Source organism: Onychomys torridus, chromosome 20, assembly GCF_903995425.1.
Source record: "Onychomys torridus chromosome 20, mOncTor1.1, whole genome shotgun sequence".
Lineage (NCBI taxonomy): Eukaryota > Metazoa > Chordata > Mammalia > Rodentia > Cricetidae > Onychomys > Onychomys torridus.
In genome coordinates this window covers 45982041-46005770 of record NC_050462.1, presented here as the reverse complement: position 1 = coordinate 46005770, position 23730 = coordinate 45982041, and the positions used below count along the sequence as shown (strand labels likewise).

Below are 23730 nucleotides of genomic sequence, written 5' to 3'. Positions count from 1 at the left end.
CAGGAGACAGCTTCACCACTACTCCTGTCTACTCAAGACAAGGCCCAGAGATCTTTGTGGATTGAGAAATGCTTTCTAAGGGGTGATCACGGTGAGGTCCACTACACATGGAGAGCTGGACAGTCCTCTGCTAAGACTGTAGCAGGATGGTTCTAAATTCTGCCCTGTGGCTACTACTAATTAGTTATGAACAGCTAGACTTTACTATACTCTCATGGGCACAGAATGAAAGCACCTGTCACTGATATCCTACCATGTAACCCTGCCCTGAGCCAATGATCTAGCTCAGTTGATAACACAAAATAACCAAACCCCAACTAAGCCTTTCTTCCCCCTTTCCTAAAAAAGAAAATCAAAGAGGCAGCTAGATTTCAGAATGGGTAATGGATCCAAGAAATCAGCTCTCTCCTCGTCTGGCCATGCTGTCATTGGCCGTGACTCACACCCAGCAGAAGGGTGGGGCGGCAGCAGACACTGCAGTCCCTGGCCTGGAGGAGTCCCTGGCCTGGAGGAGTCCCTGGCCTGGAGGAGTCCCTGCCTGGAGGAGTCCCTGGCCTGGAGGAGTCCCTGCCTGGAGGAGTCCCTGGCCTGGAGGAGTCCCTGCCTGGAGGAGTCCCTGGCCTGGAGGAGTCCCTGGCCTGGAGGAGTCCCTGCCTGGAGGAGTCCCTGCCTGGAGGAGTCCCTGGCCTGGAGGAGTCCCTGCCTGGAGGAGTCCCTGCCTGGAGGAGTCCCTGGCCTGGAGGAGTCCCTGCCTGGAGGAGTCCCTGCCTGGAGGAGTCCCTGCCCGGAGGAGTCCCTGCACCTTTGCCGCTGTCACCTCGGGTGAGGATGGAGACTCCACTGAAGCTGCTGGCTTTGGTGACAGGAGGCCGCATGCTGCGGACAGAGCCATCCGAGTCTGTGCTGCTCCAAGGCCGGGGCTCCAGGGATTTGAGTTCGCTGTCTGTGCTACTCTGTCGGCTGCTTGAGGTGCGGCTCAGCCCTTCACGGTTCCCCCTGCAGAAACCACAGTGGTCAGAGCACCCCCCACCCCCCACTTCAGCACAAGAGCCGAGAGAAAGAGTTCATTTTTATTCTTTCGCTAACAAAGAAGGGGAAGGGGGTGGACACTGACGACTTCTTAGTTGGTGGCCAACTACGATCTCATGGAGCAGACAGAACAAGGCCCAGTACAGTGACAAGAGCACAGAGGGAATCTGAAAGACAGCACGCTGAAAGCTAGTTCAACCCAGTGGATCCAAAGCAGATGGGAACCACACACACAGTGCTGAGACTGACTGTGGTCTCTTTCCCACACCTGCAGGGATCGCGCACATGCAAGGAACAAAGAGCAACAGAAGGCAGTAGCGACTTCTGGGACTCCTAGAAGTTACTGTTGGTAGAAGGTAGGGTAGCCAGGGATACGGGTCAATCTCACAAAAGATCTCCCACACAGCATGCACCTGAGCCAGCAGAGGCACTGCGTATGAGTATCTTTCCAGGGGTTGGAAGATGACAGTGAACAGTCTGACTATCCCAAGTTGTTTCCTGAAATTCCATGCTGGTATTTGAGGACAAGATTCCATGGCCAATAAGGACTGAAGTCTTCAGGAAGATCAACTATATACTTGGGACTTGGTAGAAAGGGAAGAGGCTTGCCTGTGCCTAACTGCCCTTGTATGTATAATCTCACTGCCCCAGGGAAGGCACAGAGCTACCGAGAAAGGGAGCCGTCTGTTCTTACTGCTCTACAATGTCAGGCTTACCCTGGCGTTAAAGCATTGCCTGTGACTAAAAACAGCAATATGCCACAAGATAGCCATTGTTTGCCTGAAAACTTTTATCTTAAAGAATTATTTACTTAAGCATGTATAAATGTTTTCCTTGTATAAATGTATGTGTACCATGTGTGTGCCTGGTGTCCAGAAGGCCTGAAGAGGCAGGGCATCAGATCCCCTGGAACTGGAGTTACGTTTGGTCATGTGTGCTAGTGTGGGTGTTAGGAACTGAATCCAGGTCCTCTGCAAGTGCAGCCAGTGCTCTTAACCACTGAGCATCTCTTCAGGCCCTCAAGACTTGTGTGTGTGTGTGTGTGTGTGTCTGCGAAGGGCAGAAGTAGACATCAGGTATCTTTCTACCATGTGTTCCTTACTTACTACATTCTGTTCATTTATTCTGTGTGCATGGACGGACACAGGTCAGAGGACAACTTTCAGGCTCTCTTCTTCCGCCACACAGGTCCCAGGGGTCAAATTCAAGTTGTCAGCCTTGGTGGCAGGCATCTTTACTTACTGAGTCATCTCACCCAAAACTCCCACCTTATTATTTTCTTTCTTTCTTGAGAATGTGGCTCTCACTGAACCAGTTAGGCTGCTGGCTAATGAGCTCCACCACCACGCCCAGGACAGGGGTTATAGATGTGCTGCCATGCCCACCCACTTCTTCCATACTGTAGGATCTGTACTCAGGTCTCCATGAGTGCACAGAAAAACTTTACAGCCCTTCTACTGAGCACTTGCTGCTTCTTACTAAAAGCAAGAGCCTGCAAATTCCCTTCCTTCACTTTCATTTAACAACTACTACCTATGGGGACTGAATGTCAACAATAACAAAGACTTTGGCATGTATATATTGGTGAATAATTTGGCTGCCGGGTGGTGGTGGCGCACGCCTTTAATCCCAGCACTCAGGAGGCAGAGGCAGGCGGATCTCTGTGAGTTTGAGGCCAGCCTGGGCTACAGAGTGAGTTCTAGGAAAGGTGCAAAACTACACAGAGAAACCCTGTCTTGAAAAACCAAAAAAACAAAACAAAACAAACAAAAACAAAAAAACATAGCAGTTTGGGTTCCTTTCTTTTTAACCATTATCCCACCAAAATCAAACAGAAAGTGTTACCCCAAACACCTTAGCTCCAAAGGCCCTGTGCCTCAGTTACTGTGAGAGAACTAGCTTTCTTTCTTCCTTTCTCTTCCTTTCCTTCCTCTTTCCCTCCCTCCCTTCCTTTTCTCCCTCATACAGGACCCATCATCCTGCCCAGGCTGGCATGGAACTTGCTATAGTAGCCAGGCTGGCCCGAAACTTGAAATTCTGCCTCACAAGTGCTGGTACTGCAGGTATGTGCCGTGAGTGGCTTATGATCACTTTTTTAGTTTCTATTAACCATGCCACCCATGGAGAGCTAACTAAGAAGATACTAACACAATACGCCAACTCTTCTTTCCTATCCTAAGTATATATAATCTCATGCTTTTCTATATATACAGTTAGAATAAGGGATTGTAACATATTTCTGTTTTCTTCAAAACTTAACCTTTTTTCTTCAGGCACCAAGAACAAAAAGGGAAACAAACATCAACCAGAGATTGTTCAAAACCAGAACCAGGCTTGAAGCAAGAGTCAGTAGCTCTGACTCAGCCAGGATATTGAAGGTGCAACAATGATGCGTGTCTGTGGGACAGCAGCAGTGCTAATGCATGAGGCTGCTCATCAGACACTGGAGCATGGACTCTGTTAGCCTTATCCAGCGGAAACATCGATCGTGTATCAGGATAACCCTGGCGTTTGTGCTCTCGAGGTAGACAGCAAAGAAGTTACGGTACTTCTCTACTTAACCAGCTTCTCCAAGGCAGATACAATTATATGCTCAAAATGTGGACTGTCTGTTAATTTAATAAAGTATTCCCTTGAGAGAGAATCCAGAGAGAAAACAGATCTGTTTTCTCTCTATAAATAATCATCTCACTAAAAATATGGCAATTTGGGAGAGCCACTTAAATTCAATTCTGAGGAATGGATTGGGTTGTCTGCATGTTAGAGAGATGGGATACAGATAAAGAACACTCACACATCATGTCCTTAATAAAATCAGAACTAATTTAGGCTAACTCAGCCCCAACCTCTGTCAAATAATTTCAAGATGGGGTGTATGTAGCCCAGGCAGGCCTCAAACCTGGTATATAGCCGAGAATGACCTTGAACTTTGACCCTCTTGTCTCTACCTCCTCAGTGCTGGGATTAAAGGTGCTGAGGTGTGCACCACTACTCCCACTCTCGCGTGGGGCTGGCCGCTGAACCCAGGTCCTCTGTACTGGGTAAGTTCTCTATCAGCTGAACCATATTACCAGCACCTAACTTAGGTTTAAAAAAAAAAAAAAAAAAATGCTGGGCTGGAGAGATGGCTCAGAGGTTAAGAGCACTGGCTGCTCTTCCAGAGGACCTGAGTTCAATTCCCAGCAACCACATGTAATGAGATCTGGCGCCCTCTTCTGGCCTGTAGGCAGAACATTCACTGTATATATAATAAATCTTTTTAAAATGCTCTGTTCTTAAACCTTTGTGTCTTCTTCTAACTTATTTACTCATTTATATGAGGCAGAGTCTCACTGTAGCCCTGGCTGTCCTAGAACTTGCTATGTAGATCATGTTGGACCTTGAACTCATAAAGATCCTCCTGACTCTTCCTCCTCCAAAGTGCTGGGATCAGAAGTGCGTGCGACCATACCTGGTTGTTTACTTTTTAAAAGTTTTATTTTTATTTTGAATTAGGTGGCTATGTGGATATCAGCAGGGGGTATGTGCATGCAATGCAGGTGCCCCTGGAGGCCAGAAAAGGGTGTCCGATTCCCATCCTGCTAGAATCACAGGCAGTTGTGAGCCACCTGACATGAGTACGAGGACCTGAACTCGGAGTTCTCTGCAAGACCAGCACATGCTCTTAAGTGCTGAGCCATTTCGTTGGCCCCTTCTGTTAACTTCTTTCCTATTTATTGACGTGGGTGTGTATGTAAATGTCAGAGGACACCCCGCAGGAACTGACTTCCTTCTTCTGCCATGGGAATGCTGGGGGCTGAACTCCGGCCCGCAGGGCTGGCAGCAGGCACGCATCTGAGTCAGCTCGCTGGTCTTCACCTAGTCTTCAATCAAAACTCAGTTTGATTTTTCAGCTTGAACAAGATCTGGAGAGGTGAGGTCTGCACCTGCTCACCAGCTTCTCCAGCTATTACCAGCACAGTTGGATGCAGCCTGATGCTCACAGGGGAGCACCATTCTTAGCAGTGAATGGGAATGAGGCTTCCAACAGAACACAGGTTTGAGAGGAGGAAGAGATGTGAATAAAGAGCTGGTGTGGGACACGAAAAATCGCTGGACAAAAATCAGCCTCAGTTTTGACACATATAGCCAAGTAAACCGGGGCTGGGAATGTCCTCACTATGCATTTGTTTCCTTGATTGAGAGCTGAACCAGATAAGATACATTTTGGCAACTATAAAACATGTTCACACGTAGAAGTGAGTTAAAACTACTTATGATAGGTACTCTAGGATGATTACAACTGCAAAATGTATACTATCGAGCAGAATTTCATTTTTTTAAATGTGAGAACTTTACGAATCTTTGGTACCATCAACAATGTAAAGCGCACTCTGCCTTTGGTTTTCAGATGGATCTCAGGGTGGCGCTGTCCAGAAATAAGAAAGATCAGAGGGGCTGGAGAGATGCTCAGTGGTTAAGAGGACTGGCTGTTCTCCCAGAGGACCTGGGTTTGACTCCCAGGACTCACACTGGGGAGGAGGGGGGAGCTTTGTAACTTTTTTTTTTCAGCTGGCCTCTGTGGGCACTGCATGTATGTGGTGCATAGACACATGCACACAAAATATCCATATACATAAATCTTTTTTAAAAAAAGTTTAAAAATATGGAAATTCTTTATCTCAAGGGTGGGAGACTTCATTGTCCCAATCTCTTTCTTCTTCCTCCTCATCTTTTTAAGATTTATTTTTTGTTTATGTGTGTGTGTGTGTGTGTGTGTGTGTGTGTCTGTCTGTCTGTCTGTCTGTCTGTCTTTGTGTGTGGGTAGGTACACATGAGTGAAAGTGGACGGAAGTACTTGTGCAGCCAGAGGGCATCCAGTCCCTTGGAGATGGAGGTATGAAGTGCTTGTGACCCACCTGCTGTGAGGGCTGGGAAATGGCTTCAAGTCTTTTCTAAGAGTGCACCCTGGTAACCACTGGGCATCTCAGTTTAACTAGCTTTAGGAAGATCAATAAGGAGAGGACAACAAAAGCCGTAGAAATGAGACCTATAGCCGGGCAGTGGTGGCGCATGCCTTTAATCCCAGCACTCGGGAGGCAGACCCAGGAGGATCTCTGTGAGTTCGAGTCCAGCCTGGGCTACAGAATGAGTTCCAGGACACCGAGAGCTACACAGAGAAACCCTGTCTCGGAAAACAAAACAAACAAACAAACATAAAAAAACAAGACAAAAAAGAAAAAAAAAAGAAATGAGATCTATATTTTGAGTTTCCTAGGACATTTAGGATTTAAAAAATGGGAAAACCCTTTGGAAAGAGTACTGAATTAATTACAGGGTTAGATATCTATCCTTTCTGAGGTCATCTTCTACATTATACTATCTCAAAGAGAAAACTACATAGAGAGATGGAGAGACATTCACATATGTATTTGTGTATGTGCATATATTATCTTTCCTGGAGATAAAAAATCTCCCCTGTTCTAGGTTCAGATATCAGCTGTCCACACACCTTTCCACAGATGCGCAAAGGCAGTCAGCAGATGCCCACCCTTTTACCTTACAATAGGTGTATGTTCAAATCTTTTAAAAATGCCCAACCCCAGCCAATTTGTGGGAGGAAATAGTACCTACCTGTCTCAGACACAACTACTTGTTCCCCAACATCATCTACTCAGGACTAAATGAATTTGACAACAATCAAGTCACTGAGAGGGAGTCTTTTTTTTCCCCAAAAGGGAAAAAGAAACCCAGTGTAGCAAAATTCACAAATTTAATTATTCTACAAGCAGCCATGCATGGAGCAAAACCATTCACTCCACTGAAAAGCTCACAGCAAAACAAAAATTAAAGTAAAAAGGGGAGCTCTAGATCACACACAGGTACCTAAAAATCTGCCTTCTCCTGTGAGAGCTAGAAGAAAAGGCTTCTTTGCAGAGTCTGTTGATGAACATCAAAACAAAAAAAATAGTATCATTATAGGATTACATTAACCTCACTGATAAAGCTGAATGATAAGAGAGAACATGTAAATGGTACTAACCTGACATCACTTAGATATCCGTTCTGGCCAGTCTAGGTGAGGGAGAAAATGGAAAATAACTCATAAGAAAATAATAAAGTGTAACAGAAAAGGATGTCCATGATGCTATGAATACCCACGGTCTTCAAATCAAAGCTCTCACCCCACCGACAGGGAGAGAGGGAGCAAGGCCAGGGTAACCCACCGCTTTACCCCCGTCCGACTTCTCACCTGGAAAATGAAAACACCTGGCACTGTCAGCCTTGCCACGGTGTTTAAAATGAAGGTTGATAAAGGAGGATGGAGAGGAGGAAGAGGAGAGCTACAAAGCTAATTACTTCTTTTTTTCACCCTACATTCAGTGAGCCGACTGTAACATTGAGCACTGCATGTGAGCATGTTCAGAGGAAGGGAGGTGTGAAAGGGAAGCTTCGTTTTTTTGGAGTTCATCTCAGTGGCTGTTCTCTTTCTGCCCTTTTCATTTGCCCAAACGAAAGGCACACTGACTGGAGCCCCATTATGGGTGAGATATTGGGGACACAGGTACTGTTTGGAGCCTAGAAACAAATGAGGACATCCAAGTCTGAAGCAGCCCACAGGACCCACTTTCTGACAGAGCCACTGAGATGAACGAAGTGAGCCTGCGGCGGACTCCCCAACCTCAGAAAAAGGCGCCAAGAGCGTCCAGGGTGGAGCATGGTGCTCTGCACAGAGCAGAGGCTCCATTGGGCAGCTTTCCCAAGACACAGCTCAGGCTAGAGAGAAGGCCACCACCACAGCAGCATTTCCATCCGAACACCCTTCTTGGCACTTCCCGTTCTGGGCCTGCCTCCTTGTCCTCACTCTACCCTGAATCACTCCCTCTGACTGGGCAGGTTCCTCTCCACATGGAATCTTTGGAGGATGGTGGGCTTTGGCCATGTCTCCTCATCTATATCTTCTGAGATTCCCGAGGCCTCTACTACAAGAGCTAGGAAGCACTGAAACGAAAGTGATAAATCCACAAGGATTTAACAAAGAATACATCTATCAGTAATCAGGAGGAAAAAAGGAGAGGAGAAGAGCTAACTCTGTCTTTATTATGGCTGCAGGCAGGTATGTGCCACTGTGGCTGATCACTAGCCCCGATGTCCTAAATAAGCGGTCTGTGCTTTCAGATCACAGGGCTTTGCCAAGGGCTTGACACAGTGAGGCAGTCACTGTCCATGTCAGTGAAGCAGAGGAGGATACAGACAACCAGGCTGTCCCTGCTGGCACTACCTAATCTGAAGACCCAGAGCAGAGCAAGCTCTACCAAGAGGTAGCTTCTTCTATTAGGTTATAAACACAGACTCTGGAGCCAGACTGTCTAACTAGCAATGTTTAGGAGGTTGTTACCAAACCTCTCGGTGTCCTAGTTTCTTTATAAAGTGAGAAAAATATCTAAAACAACTTCACAGACCTGTTGTGAAGACATGAATTCACCTATATAAAATGCTAAGAATAATGCCTATAAGCTAAAAGTACTACATAAGCATTGCTAGTCACAACTTAGGGTCATCCTGGTCATAACCATGGCATCTCTCCTCTCCTTCCACCCACCTGGTTTGCAGGTGATGTTCTGAATGAACTCTTGAGTAGGGATAATTTAGAGACAGACTTCTGACTCAGAATGGAAGTCTATGCAACAGAAGGGAAGAAGATTGCTTCCTGAATTCTAGGCCAGAAAGCTTGTTGTGTGTCCCTTTCCACTAAGGACAGACTATTCTTCTGAGTGAGGCGGAGATGAAAAGACACACACATGTTGTCTGTGTGTGTTTGTGTGTGATATAAAAATGGGAGGGTGTCTGATGAGAGAAGAAGACAGAGGAGTGGGAAGGGAGTAGTGTCCATCCACATGATTTCACTTCCTTTGTTGCTAATCTCACAGGAAGATGTCTTCCTAGCTGGATCCACAGGTTCTGGAGATCTGTTTCTCTGGTGCTCATCTAAACTCTTTCCTGAAATCCTGCTATACATCTCCTAGACTAATAGGCAAAGGTAGCCAGATACAGGGGTAACACGTACATTTGATATGGCCCACAGTTCTTAAGAATAAAGTTACCGAAACTGATTGATGCTGCCTTTTAGACCACGGAGGTACTCCTTTTCTAGGAACAAGGTAAGAAACACAGGAAGGAGGAGACTCCCCATTCAAGTGGTAACTGAGGGAACAGGGTGTCCTGGGCATGGGGAATGTGGGACCTGGAGAGGATGATGCCGGAGCAGCACTTTAATAAAGCATCAACATAGCCTAAAGCAAGCTGACCAAACAAGATGACTGTCGAACCTGTGTGGATTCTGAGTCTTCTACTTAGAAGCCAAGATGCAGAACAGACAGTGGGTGTCTACAAGGCGAGCTGGAGGAGGCCTTGATGGGCAAGACTTGGGGCCCTTTCATCAGCTCTGCCAAAACCATTTCTCTTTCCAGTCTAGTTACATTTACCAAATTCAGCCACTCCAAGTTTCGGTACTCTCTGTACACCACACAGCAGAGTGTATTCCAAAATACAAATAAACCTGTAGCTTCCCAATAAGCCACATTCAGGGTTAGAGGTCAAATCTGGGACTGACTGATGTTGGTTAAAAAAAAAAAAAAAAAGAAAAAGAAAAAAAGAAAAGAAAAGCAACAAAAAGAGCCAACAACATTTATGGCGGGTTCATTCCATTCACAGTTCCAAGGTTAGCGCTAAGAGCTATGATCTGACAACTCTCAGAGACTACACTTACCTCTCGGGCAAATATTCTCTCTCGGACCCTTTGATATTCCTCCTCTCTCTCTTCTATTGACTTGCTCCTCCTTCCATCCTGCAATGGAACTCTGATCTAGATCGATGAGCAGAATTAAGCTAGTTAAGTTCTCCTCGTACTGCAAGCTCACTGCACACCAGCAAGGAAGAGAAACCGGGAAAGTTTATAGTTGCCATCAAAAAATGGAAAATAAAGAAATAGAATTTCCAGTCCTGGACAGGTTTCACTGGGTACATCTGACCATGCAGTTTGGGAGATCAGCTTTTCTGGATGGTAGAGGGCTTGCCTTCCCCCCTGCCCCCAAATATCAAGAACAGCAGCTATTTGTAAGGGTTGGGTTGCTGCCCTGGAGTAATCAGGTTCTGTGCAGTCAGTAAAGATAAGGAAGCGGCCCCGGGAAAGCAAAGGACAGTTCTTCAGAGGGCAAGCAAGGGGAATAAGGAAGCTGACAGGGCACAGAAGAGTGTCTGGCAAAGCTGGAGGCGGAGGCGGTGGCTCACAGAACTCGCCCTCCACAGGACCCCTTCTTCTGGCACCAGGACCATGTCCTCACAACCCGAGTCAGACAGGCTTAGCAAGAGGGTCTCGGACATTACCTCAGGGCTGAAGCTAAACTCCAAGACTAAGCATTTTTCTCACCTTAATTAAAGCAACGGAAGGGAGCTGAGGAGACAAATTACAGAAATAAAGAACAAAGAGAACAGAATGACACAGAAGAGAAAAAAACACCACAGGAAGAAATGAGTGGAAAGGAACAGAGGTGTGAGTGCAGTGGAGAGACAGGGAGACAGAGAGGGAAGAAGGATGGCGGACACAGACTTATGTTCTCTGACTGACAGTGAGGTGACCAACAGGATGTCTCATGGGCAGATGACCTCACTTCCCACCACCGCTTTTCCTCTTGAACTCTACCGTGAACGCTGGCTGGGAGGGTGTGAGAGAACCCTTCACTACAGTGACTGCAAGTGTTCTGAGGGAACATCCCGCCACAGACAACCCCGCCCGACCTGCAGTCAGATCTGAAGCACTACAGAGCCCACTGCTCTAGGCTAATCCTCTATATCATTACCAGTTTCCAAAGGCAACCCGAGACTCAGGAGTCCTGACTCTGATTAGACACTGTCCTCGCCAGTCGTTAGAGCCCATATCATACTAAGCATCTTTCTCCAGTGCTGGTACAAGAAGACAGAGACCCTCAACAGGCTGCTCAGCCGAGCACTGATAAGCCAACGGCAGAGTAGAAAGCATAATGGGTGTAAGGTGAATCCCAGTCTGTTGACTCCCAGTACAGTGACTTTAGGCAAGTGACATAACATCTCAGAGATTCGGTGTTTTTATGTGTAAAGTGGGGTTCATAACCTCATTTACACTGGGTTGTGGAAAGGATCAAGAGAGACAGCATATATATGTTTAAAGCAAAGCCCAGCTCAGGGGAAGAACAGCGATACTATGTTCTTTACTGACACCACAGCCAGAAAGCACACAGAATCTACCCTGCTAGGGACCAAGCTTGAAGCTGTGGGATGAAGAGTTCACAACACAACAGACCACCTTCCATTCCAATGGGCCTCTAGGCCTGAGTACTCCCTGATCCATGGAAAAGGGGCTTTGGGGAAATGTAGAGAAGGGCATCAGGATGGAAAGGCTCTTTCTTGTTTTACAAAAATTTGTCTTTTTGTAGTTTTCTTTGCTTTCAATCAGACCCAGTGTGTTTGTCCACATTAGATAATTGTACCTTTCTTAAAAGGTCTCTCTTTCATATTTCAAGCAAGCAAGAAAGGTCCTGGTCCCAAGACCACATAATATTTCAAGAAAACTAATTTTGGCTATAGAAGTAAGATATTATTATATAGTTTCTATTCCTTACCAAGACTCATATTGGCTCTACCCAACATACTCTTCAAATCTAATCCCCCTTGGAGGTCAAGCAGATGCAGGATAACTCTAAACTAATCCTCAATCATATACTATTTAAGGGGCAGAGGTCAGAGCAGCAGCCAGACCCACCATAAACGAAGGGATAGGATAGTTTGTTAATTTCTTAGCTTCATAGGCGTGTATCACAAAGGGACCTGAGTTCCCAGCACAGAAAGTCAAATTAACTCACCTTGGTAGGAGGAGGTGGGAAAGATTAAGGCGTTTGCCTTTATAGCTGGTTAAATGAGATTGTAACTCTGCCAGTCCAAGGCTAGCCCTCAGGCAGAGCAAGAATGAAAATGGGGTAAAGCAGCTTTTGGTAGTTCGCAATGCAAACTACGGGTCAGGCGGAGGTGTTGGGGGTGGGGGAGACAACACTGACATCAGCTAGATCAAGGCTGACATAGGGAGAGGCCTTGTTTTGTACAAAATGAAACGTAGTGAGAAGTTAGTGGCAGACCTAAAGAACTGTATGCCAGATGAGACCACCCAGCAAACCTGAGCACCACGTCTCTGAGGGCAGCATCCAGCTCAACAACTGCAGTCACCCTCAGGGGTAAGCCAGACCCAGCTCGGGAGAACAGCTCTAGGCATTTTCAGTTTCCTCCACCCCCACTCTCCTCCCTTCCCAGTTTCTCTTGCTGCAGCCTCCTCTGGGCCCACCCCTTTCCATTCTTCACCTGGTTATCATCTCGGTCCACACTGGCATCATCTCTCTTGAGAATGAACCTCTGCTGAAACTCTGTATTCTTCTCATCCTTTATGTGTTCTGAGAATCTCTGTTCGGGGCTGGGATATGGAAAGAAAGGAGGAAAGGCCTTTCCGTTAGGGAGGAGAACTAACTTCTAGGCACAGGTCTTCCAGATGCCACACCCTCTACCCAGGAGGTTTGGTGTCACATGAAGGTGTAAATCGATCTCCGAGTGTAGTTGCTTCTCTCCCCACCACTTTTCTGAGACAGTCCCTCCTGTGGTCTAGCCCTGACCTCCTGAGTGCTAAGACTGCAGGTGTGCACCACTCCATGATGTCCCCTCTCTGTGTATGACAGTGCTTCATTCAAAGCTGTGCCCTGTCTTGTCCCAGGTGAACAGAAGCCAGACCAGCCTCTCTACTCAGAATCTATCTCTAAGACCTCACAGGAAGTAGGGACTGATAAGACACCCCTTCTCTCCCCTGGAAGAAGCATCTAGATTCTGTATGTTCCTCTTCTCTCCTGGCAGGTTACCCCATGAAACCTTCCCAGTCCATGGGGTTCCCCTTACATTCTCGTGTTGCTGGTTTTGTTGATGATGACAGCTTTCCCGGTCTGGTCAACATTGTGGTCCATCCCGAAATAGGCAGCTACCCGGTGTAACAGCATCCGGTGGTAGGATGTCATCTGAGGAAACTTCTTGAACTGGTTCCTGAAGGGTACCGGGGTAAAAAGTGAAAGAAGGCAGCAGTAGAAGGCAACTTATTTTCCTTAAGTGTCTAGAGTAGAGAAATTTTTAAGAAGACTCAGACATACATATACAACAAATACTCTGTGAGAACAAAAAGTTTCTCTTGGTATTTTGCAGATTAACTTGTCCCAGTCTCCAGTAATAATTCCCACTCCTTGATGCCATTTCTTAAGGTCTTACTTCCACCCGCCTGAATGTTGTTAGTCAAAGGAAAATGGGAGAAGCAGAGTAATATCTGGGACAATACCTGGCTGCTAAAACAATATTAATTCTTTTTGGCTCAAGTTTATATGATTGATAAACCCTCCCCTGCTTTTATATATCTGCTGTTTAACCTATTCAGATTGTTTCTACCAGAGCTGGACATGGTTTCTATCCAGTGTCCCCTCCCACCTCTAAGTGTGTATTCCATAAAAGTGACTTACTTGTTGTCATTGATAAACTCCAGAATCTCCTGTTCTAATTTTAGCAGCATCATTCTGTCCCTGTTTAAAAAATATTAAAACAAAACAAAACAAAAAAAACCACAGCCCTCCCACAGATATTAAAAACAGGGACTGAAAACCAACTTGTTCATCCCAAAAATGGAGGGGATCTATCCAAACTCTAATAATGACCATAACACCGAGGCTGAGGAACCTCCCTAAATTGTCCTATGTTCTGAAAAAGAACATCAACCAACTTAAGTACATACTTTGTTATTCACATTAGCAATCTATTTATTAGCAGCCTATTCATATAAACACATAATTTATGCTTGCAAATATAGGCATTATTCTATATCCCACCCAGTTATTCAAGGGTTTTCAAACAGTTATGGTTCTGCTTATGCACAAGTCAACTAGTTGTTCCTTTGGGATTTTTAACTAGTAAACGCTCAAGTCTTCAAATTTCTTACTCATTACACTCTTCTTACACAGAATTTCCTCAACTCTTCAAAACACAGAAATCTCAATGTGAGTATTCTGAATCCCTCAAAAAATTACAACTATACTTTAGAAGACTTAAGAAGAGATGGGCATTCTATACTCTAATAACAGAGAACTGCTGAAATGCTGTCTGGCTTGAAAGGGTCCTGGGATCCCTACCCTACCCCTTTCCCCTTCACATAGATCACATCATTACCTTGGGTTCTTTTTCAGTGTATTGACAAGGAATTCATGGAGGTCTATTCCAGTGGAGTCAGTATATTCTTGGCTGGAGTCTAGAACCACCACAACAAAAGAAATTTTAAAGAAATGTGGACCTGCTCGCATGGTATCTAACTTCAAATGAGAGCCGCCGTCTGAGCAGCGGTTTCGAGACTAGGACTAGAACCAAACTCCAAGCTCAGCCTGGACTTGAGGGACATTTACTGACAGCCCTGTGACAGCTCCTGTCCCAGACCGGGCTGTGGTAAAGCACTTGCTGAGCATGAGTCCGGCCCTGGGTTCAAGTCCAAGTACTGCTAAAAGGGAGAACTCACGGGCTGTGGAAACAGCTCAGTGGCTATAATGCAGATCCTTAGCGCCCCATGAAGGCCGGTGCTGGGGACAGAGCACGAACACAAGTGAATGTGTGGAGTTTACTGGCCAGTGTGGCTCCATCAGTTTTACGTTCAGTGTAGAGACTTGTGTGACAGTTTGTTTGTGCTCTGACAAATAAAGCTTGCCTGGAAATCAGAGGGCAGAGCTAGCCACTAGTTAACCATAGAGGCCAGGCAGTGGTGGCACACACCTTTAATCCAGCACTTGGGAGAAGAAGCAGGAGGATCAGGAGTTCTAGGCCACCCTGGGCTCCATGGGACTGAACCAGTCTGAAAGAGAAACAGAGCCAGGTGATGGCTCTGTTTAATCCCAGCATTTGGGATCTCATGTCTTTGATCCCAGCCAGCACTAAGGAGGTGGACAGGATCCCGCCCATTCAGTCTGAGGATTTGTAGAGACAGCGCCTCATCGGGTTGGAGCTTTTCGAGAGGTAAGAAGTCTCTGGTGGCTGCTGCTTGGCTTCTCTGATCTTTCAGCTTTCACCTTGGTATCAGACTCCGGGTTTTATTGTTAAAATTAATTAGGCTCGTGAATCAGAAACTGTCTCAGAACATAAGGTGGAATGGCTAGTTTGACGGTTTGGCGGTGAAGGTGCTTACCGCCATGGCTGGAAACCTGGATCTGACCCCCAGAACTTACACAGTGGAAGAAGAGGATTAACTGAAAGGGGTCCCCGATGCACACATGCGTTCCTAGCCCTGCCCCAAATATTTGCTGAATGTCCTGATCAAAATAAAACAGGTTTTATTCTACCTAATTAAAAAAAATTACTTGGGGCTGGAGAGATGGCTTAGAGTTAAGAGCACTGGCTGCTCTTCCAGAGATCCTGAGTTCAATTCCCAGCAACCACATGGTGGCTCACAACCATCTGTAATGAGATCTGGTGCCCTCTTCTGGCCTGCAGGGATACATGCAGGTAGAACACTGCATACATATAAACAAACAAACAAATAAATAAGTAAATAAATAAATAAATAAATAAGAAAATTTTAAAAGGGGGGGAGTTATTAAAAAACAAAACAAAACTGTAGCAGGATTCTTAAAGGTACTTATTAATAAAATCAAACCTGAGCCAGTTATTGGGGTGACTGCTGGAAGATCAGGGAAACAGAACAAGCCACAGTTTCCTCACCACGCCAGTTCCTCAGCTGGTCTTGTTTCCTCAGACTGCAAGCTTCTGTGTCCTCATCCCAATGGCTCTCAGCTGAACTGTGCTGCTCCAAAACCTGAATGCTTAATCAGCCAAATGCTGCTAGTTTCTGGTCCTCACGCCTTATATATCTTTCCGCTTTGTGCCAACACTCCCTGGGATTAAAAACTCACTTTCTGGGATTAAAGGCCTGTGTCACCATGCCTGGCTGTTTCCAATGTGGCCTTGAACTCACAGAGACCCGCCTAGCTCTGCCTCCCAAGTGCTGGGATTAAAGGCGAGCACCACCACCGCCCAGCTTCTGCTATGGCTTGCTCTGACCCATTTTCTAGCCACCATTTTTGGCTCTGTATCTAGTGGCTGTCTGTTCTCTGACCCCAGATAAATTTACTAGGGTGCACAATATTTTGGAGAACGCAATACCACCACACAAAACAAAACCAAATTACAGGTAAGAGCAGTCACAGCTGAATTTTCCTAAATCTCAGGAACTTTGTCCAATATAGATATTTTTTAATCTCAAGATTGCTTTATTTGTCAAATATAATTTTTCAAAACTAAAAACAATGTTACTGTGCATGTATGTAGGTACACATGCTGTGGCCCAAGAGGTCGGAGCACCACTCCGCAGAGTCACTCTACTCACCTGTACGTGGTGGACCCAGGGATGCAGTCCAGGCCGTCAGGCCGCACTGCAAACACTTCACCCACAGCCACTCTGCTGCCCCTCAAATGCGGTGATTTCTCTAGACTGTGTCTTTCTGCTACCAGCTCAAAAGTTTAAAGCCACAGTCTGATAAGTATATCTATATTCTAAGACACACTGTACCAGGGCTGGGGGTGCAGTTCAGTTGGAAGAGGGCTTATTTTAACAGATGTGAAGCCCTGGGTTTGATCCCCAGCACCACCGAAACAAAACATAGTAATCCCAGGACTCAGGAGATGGAAGTAGAATGGTCAGATGTTCAAGGCCAGTCCAAATCACATGAGGCCCTGCCTCCAAACAAACCAACCAATCAAAGTAGCCATCCCCAATTCAAAATGTAAAGTTATCTGGAAGATATGCCATCATGCTTATTCATACCACCATCTATCCCAGAGCATAAACAAAATCAGAACTGACTAGACTGCCTTATCCTGGGTAGTGCCAATGCTGACAGAATACTCTCCCTGGTACACAAGACCTGAGGCAAGTGGGTTAAAGAAGCACAGAAGTACTTCACCTAGTTAACTGCTCCCTCAAGCAATCACTTCAGCAGGAACTGCTGGGCCAGAAAAACCAGTGGGTGACAAGGTGTCAAGATGAAAAGAAAGGGGTTGGGAATCTAGCTCAGTGGTAGAGCGCTTGCCTAGCAAGCACAAGACCCTGGGTTCGGTCCTCAGCTCAAAAAAAAAAAAAAAAAAAAAAAAAAGAAAGAACACTGTAGATTTGTAATTCTAGTCACTCAGGAGGCTGAGGCAGGAGAATTCAAGGCCTGTCTGGACTACTAAATTCAAAGACAGCCTGGGAAACGTGTTGATATTTTTGTCTCAAAATATAAAGTAAAAAGATGGCTGGAGTTTAGCACAGTGGTAGACTGCTTGCCCAGAATGCACAGAGCGATGGATTCTATCTCCAGCACCACATTAAAGCCAGGCATATTGGCATACACCATAATCCCAAGACCCAGGAGGTAAAGGCAGGAAGATCATAAATTCAAGGGCATCTTCATCCACTGAGCAAGTTATAGGCCAGGTAAGGCTCCATGAGACCTTGCCTCAAAATTTAAGATAGAAGGAGCTGGAGAGACAGCTCAAGAGTTAAGAGCATGCATGCATGTCCAGTGTACCTGGGTTTGATTTCCAGTGTTCACATGGTGGCTCATGACTATCTGTAACTTTAGTCCCTGAAGAACTGGCATCCTCTTCTGGCCTACTTGGGCACTAAGCATGTACACAGTGGTGCACAGACACACATATAGGGAGAACATCCATGCACATAAAATGAAAATAAATCTTGAAAAAAAAATTGAGATGCCGGGTTCAATGGTGTAGGTTTTTAATTCAGCCCTGGGAGGCAGAGGCAGGCAGATCTCTATGAGTTCAAGGTTAACCTGGTCTACATAGTGAATTCCAGGCCAGCAAGGGCTACAGTCTCTCAAAAAAAATAAAATAAAATACCTTCCCCCTAAAAAGATGAGGTAGAAGAGAGACAGAGAGCACGCTGGTCAGGCACTAAGCTGGAGGAGAGGCGCAGTTCTCACCTCTGGACAGCATCTTCCTTGGGACCTTCTCTTTGCTTCTGTCCTTGTCTTCCTTTTCAGAGACATCCTTTGTGGATTTTTCTTCCTCCTTGTCAGAGGCACAGCTGATGTGCAATTGAATTATATCCTTAAATAAAAGGAAAGTGGCATAGACTCAAAGGAGGGAAAAGATGTAAACTCTTTGGTGGGGGTGGAGAAAATGGATCAGCTTAGGTGAGAGCACTGTTGCTGTGGCAGAGGACCTGGATTCACTTCCCAGCACCTATGTGGGGCTCACAACTATCTGTAACTCTAGATCCAGGAGATCTGACACCCTCTCCTGACCTCTGTGGGCATGTACATGACACACAAACATACATTAAGGCAAAATATTCATACACATAAAATAAATCTCCTCTCCCCTCTCCCCAGAACAGGGTTTCTCCAACAGCTCTGGCTGTACTGGAACTCACTTTGTAGACCAGGCTAGCCTCAAACTCACTGAAATCCACCTGCCTCTGCCTCTTGAGAGCTGGGACTAAAGGTGTACACCACCACCATCTGTCTTATACATCTTTTTTAAAACAATAAACTCTGTGTTTCCTTCAAAATCCCAATAGAAGCAAATCTTGTGATGGCAGCTTTTTTTTTTTAAGCCGTGTGTGTGTGTGTGTGTGTGTGTGTGTGTGTGTGTGTGTGTATATGCATGCACAAGCATATTTGTGTTTCAGTATGGGCATGTGTGTGCCACAATTGTGGAGGTCTGTTGTGGAATAATCTTCTTATACACTGTGAAGATGTATCACTGTTATTGGTTTAATAAAAAGCTGAACAGCCAACAGCTAGGCAGGATTTCCAGGTACAGAGGACACTGGGAAGAAGGCAGAGACACCAGGAGTCACCAGCCAGATGCAGAGGAAGCATGACACACATGAGCCGTGTTGCAGCATGTAAATTAATAGAAATGGGTTCATTTAAGTTATAAGAGCTAGTTAGAAACTAGGCTAAGTTATTGGCCGAGCTTTCATTATTTCAAATAATTTCATTATTTCAAATGAGGTCTCCACGTCATTTTTTGTGAGCTGGCAGGCCAAAAGAAAAGTCTGTCTACAGAGGCCAGAGACCCTTGCTTAATACAGGCATTCTTGTACACAGTGGTGTGTCCCATGGTAACTAGGTAGGGTAGAGCTTCCAGGGTCTTCAGTCTGCTTCTTACCTCACACACAGCACGTACACTGGGCATGTGAACACAGGTTCTCATACCTGCATGGCAAGACTTTAGCCACTGTGGTGGTTGAAATAAAAATGGGACACCATAGGCTTATATACTGAGTGTTTAGTCACCAGGGAGTGGCACTATTTGAAAAGACCAGGACACTTCCAAAAGTGGCCTTGTTGGAAGAAGTGTCTGGGGGTGGGCACTGAGGTTTCAAAAGCCCAAGACAGGCCCAGTGGCTCTTTCCGCTGACTTTGGATTCGGAAGTAGAACTCTCAGCTATGCCAAGCTCCCCACCATGATGACAATGGACTGAACCTCTGAAACTGTAAGCCAGCCCCAATTCAATGCTTTCCTTAGAAGAGTTGCCGTGGTCATGGTGTCTCTTCACAGCAACACAACACTGAGACACCCACTGAATCATCTTCCCCGCCCCAACCTTATCTTACAGAAGAGTGTATGTTGTTAATAACTCGCTCTCCTTGTAAGAACTGGATGTAACGGATAGATCACTGAAGTGGAAAGGTGTGGCTGGGAACCATTCGGCCCTGGGTCCCCTGCCACATGAGCAAGACATTAAGACTCACACTCTTCACTATTGACCACATAACACCATAACAGCTTTTCTTTTATGATTTATTTATTTGTATTTTATACACACTGGTGTTTTGCCTGCATGTATGTCTGTGTGAGGGTGTCGGAATCTCAGGAACTGGAGTTAGACAGTTGTGAGCTGTCCTGTGGGTCCTCTAGAAGAGCAGCCATACTCTTATTTGCTGAACCATCTCTCCAGTGTCCAAGAGCTTTTCTTTTTGTGTGTGTTTTGTTTTTTCGAGACAGGGTTTTTCTCTGGAGCTTGTCCTGAAACTCACTCTGTAGACCAGGCTGGCCTCAAACTCACAGAGATCTGCCTGCCTCTACCTCCTGAGTGCTGGGATTAACAGTGTGTGCCACCACTGCCCGTAAAGTTTCCTTTAAAGTACCCTTTCATGCAAGTCTTGGTGGTGCAGGCCTGTGATTCTAGCACCTGGGAGATAGAGGCTGGAGTATCAAAATCATCTCTGCTACATAAAGAGTTTGAGACTAATCTGAGACACCTAAGACCTCGTCTCAAAAACCCAACATACTTTCTTCATTGACTTCTAGGTCTGATGTCCATGTTCTGATGGCTCTTGTGCTTTACCCCACAAACTGCCATGCTCGAAACAGGCAACACTCAGGCTTGTAAAGGACCCACCTGGGTGTCCAGTGGCCCATCAGCAAATGGAGTGGAGGATTCCTCACATACTGCCAGACTTCGGACCAACTTGAGCTTGGAATTAGACTGAAAAATAAAACAAACATCAAAAATACATGTCATATATATTCCTTTGGTGAATTAGAAATTAGAATTAGAAAATACCTTCTTAGACTCTGTTAGTTGCAGTTTCTAATAAGTAGTGTTGTTGTTGTTTTGTTTTTTCTTTTCTTTTCAAAATAGGTTTTAGCTATGTAGCTTTGGCTGTCCTGGAACTCACTATGTAGACCAGGTGGACATAGGGGAGAATTTAGTAAATATTAAAACTCATACAAACAGCCATTCTCCTAGAGAAGCCAGGAGTGAGCAGAGAAACCAGCAGTTCTGACAAATAATACCAATATCCTCAGACTCCATGGAGTCCTGTGAGGTCTCATTTCAGGCTCAGATATAGACTGGGCCTGGATGGGAGAAAACGGAGTCAGACTTTCCAGTAGGAAATGTATGTAAATGTGCAGTAGACAGCTGGGCAGCAGTGGCACATGCCTTTAATCCCAGAGGCAGGCAGATCTCTGTGAGTTCGAGGCCAACCTGGTCTACAGAGTGAGTTCCAGGACAGCCAGGGCTACACAGAGAAACCCTGTCTTGAAAAATAAACACAAAAGTGCATGTAACCATGTTCACAGTGTGTGATGGATGTTCACGACTGAGAAATAAAAGGCAGGCAAGAAGGCTTTGCCCACATGTAGTATGAGTAATCTAGACAGCGCTAACACACTCGTTTATGAAGTCGGAAGGTAAAGAGGCGGAAGAAGGGCTCTCACCTTGGCTCTCCTCCTGGCATGACCGTGGCCTGACGTCCGTCTCTGTTAGGAAAGGATTGAGAATAGGGAAGGTGGGGGAATCAATACTGACAAGTAATACAGGTCAACAACAGCAACAACAGCAGCAGCAGCAGCACACTAATTATGAACTGGTTTTAACTGCACCACACTATGGTGAAAATCACTTGGTATGGTTGTTGCTCAATTCCAACTCCAGCAACTCTTATACAGAATGGATCCTGTACTTTCAAAGCACCATTCACTATGAAACAAAGAAGAAGATAATCATTTGCATATTGATAAAAGTGTTAAAGAAATCATGGAATCCTCTCCTGACTGTATGCCCTGCCAGAGCATAAAGTACTTTTTCCTATAAACTTGCTCACAGAAGTCTATTTAATCCATAACAGAAATGAAATATGACTACTCATTTTGAGACAGGGTCTTGTGTATTCGAGGCTGGCCTTGAACTACCGGCATCCATTACCATGCCTGGCTTATGCAGCACTGGAGATCACACTCAGGACTATGTACATGCTAGGGGGTCACTCTACTAAGTAAGATACGTCCCTAGATCCCTCCCTCCATTTCTTCTTCTTCTTCTTCTTCTTCTTTTTTTAACTTTTCTAGAGCTTTATTGGGAGAGCGAGGGAGGGAAGTTGGGAGAGAAGGGAAAGGAGAGAGGGGAAAGGAGAGAGGGGAGAGAGAGAGAGAGAGTGCGTGCGTGCGTGCGTGCGTGCGTGCGTGTGTGTGTGTGTGTGTGTGTGTGTGTGTCAGGGTCAATTTCTTTTTTGGCAGGGTCTCACTAAGTAGTGAATTTGCAACCCTCCTGCCTCAACCTCCCAAGCACAGGAATTATAGGTGTGGACAACTATACCCAGGTATAATAACATTTTTATTTCTTGAAATGTTTTAATTTTATTTTTCAGGTCTTGCCTGTATGGACACTAGGAGAGGGCATCAGATCCCTTGGAACTGAAGTTGCAGACATTTGTGGGCTGCCATGTGGGTTTTGAGAATCAAACCTGGGTCCTGGAAAATCAGCCTGTGCTCTTAACTGCTAAGCTGTCGTCGGTCTCTCCAGCCCCAATAACATTTTTTAAGTGTGTGGGTGTGTGCGTGCGTGCGTGTGTGCGTTCGTGCGTGTGCGCGTGCGCACGAGCGAGGGCATGCATGGCAGCATTAGGCACCCTGAGGAGCTGTTTGCGCTCCTCCGCCACACAGCCATTTCCCACGGCACCCTGCCTGCTGAGCTTCTCCTGACCCGAAACATACTCACAGGACAACACATCTAGAGTTCCAATTTGACAGACCTTGAACATCTGTCCCTATAGCTGCAGAAATGGAATGGAGAGTCTTCCTTCCAAATGTACCCCCTGCCCCATTTTTGGTTTATTTTTATAAGCCAGGGTCTCTAAATGGTCCTGACTGTCCTAGATCTACCACGTAGACTAAGGTGGAGTAAACTCAGATATCTACCTGCCTCTGCCTCCTGAGCAATGCTTCACTTCTAAAATAAGAGAATTCTCCTAGTTCAAGCTTCCCAGTGGTGTTCACATAGCCTCTTTGGGTAAGAAATGTGGTCTAAGACAGGATGAAAAATGAAGAGCTCCAGAACAAAGAGGAGAGAACGTGGATACCGGGTATGGCATCAGCTGAGGACGGAGGATGCTGGGGACAGGTGTGGGGCAAACAACTAAGTACTTGCTAACATTTCTCAGCATGTGAGAAGTCATAATGGGGGCTCTGAGGAGGGGTAGGGTAAAGAGAACATTGAAACTGGACAATGGGGAGGTCAGACAAGACAGAGGCAGAGTATCAGCATGGCCTTGGTCTCCCTCTTTCCTCTTTACAAGGTGAACACACAACTCTGCCACAGTACAAAGGAAGAAATGATGGTAGAAGTGGTCAGTGGCAAGACCTGCTGCAATGAGGGATGATGAGTAGTCCAAAAATACGGAGCAGTCTTTTTCACTGCCTTTTCAAACAGAGAACACACACGAATGGCACAGACGTTCACAAGGTGTAGCAGAGTTAGATGTTGAGCACTCGTCCCACAAATCCTTGACTAGGTTCCTTCCTAAATAGTCTATCAGGGCTGAGTTTCTTTTAAATTTATCTATAGACTTTTATGTGTGTACGCTTACTATAAATATAGCCATATAATATACAAACATATACTGGAAAACATCAATTCTACACACTACACTAAACTTTATGATTAAACTAATTTTCAAAGATACCGTTCCACAGAATATATATACTTTTTTTTTTTGTAACTGATACATAGTATTCCATTGCGTGGCTATGCTATAGTTTATTTTTACCAACCCCTTGAATTATATATGTCTTAGGGTGCTTCTAAATTTTACTAGCATCAACCAGTGACCATGTCAT

General features: G+C 45.5%; 1 protein-coding gene across 1 annotated transcript in view; it reads right to left on the bottom strand.

Moving 5' to 3' along the window:
• Positions 1-22655, bottom strand: part of R3hdm2 (R3H domain containing 2) — a 46436-nt gene extending 23781 nt beyond the window's left edge. Inside the window, exons 1-12 of the mRNA XM_036169642.1 lie at positions 22524-22655; positions 21334-21375; positions 20510-20596; positions 18078-18204; positions 14284-14362; positions 13584-13643; positions 12979-13119; positions 12397-12505; positions 9779-9874; positions 7052-7083; positions 6895-6948; positions 803-996 (exon numbers count right to left, since the gene is read on the bottom strand). Of these exons, the coding sequence (XP_036025535.1) occupies positions 803-996; positions 6895-6948; positions 7052-7083; positions 9779-9874; positions 12397-12505; positions 12979-13119; positions 13584-13643; positions 14284-14362; positions 18078-18204; positions 20510-20596; positions 21334-21375; positions 22524-22655 (1153 nt within the window). The remainder of the gene's footprint in view (positions 1-802; positions 997-6894; positions 6949-7051; positions 7084-9778; positions 9875-12396; positions 12506-12978; positions 13120-13583; positions 13644-14283; positions 14363-18077; positions 18205-20509; positions 20597-21333; positions 21376-22523) is intronic.
• Positions 22656-23730: the final 1075 nt, after the last annotated feature.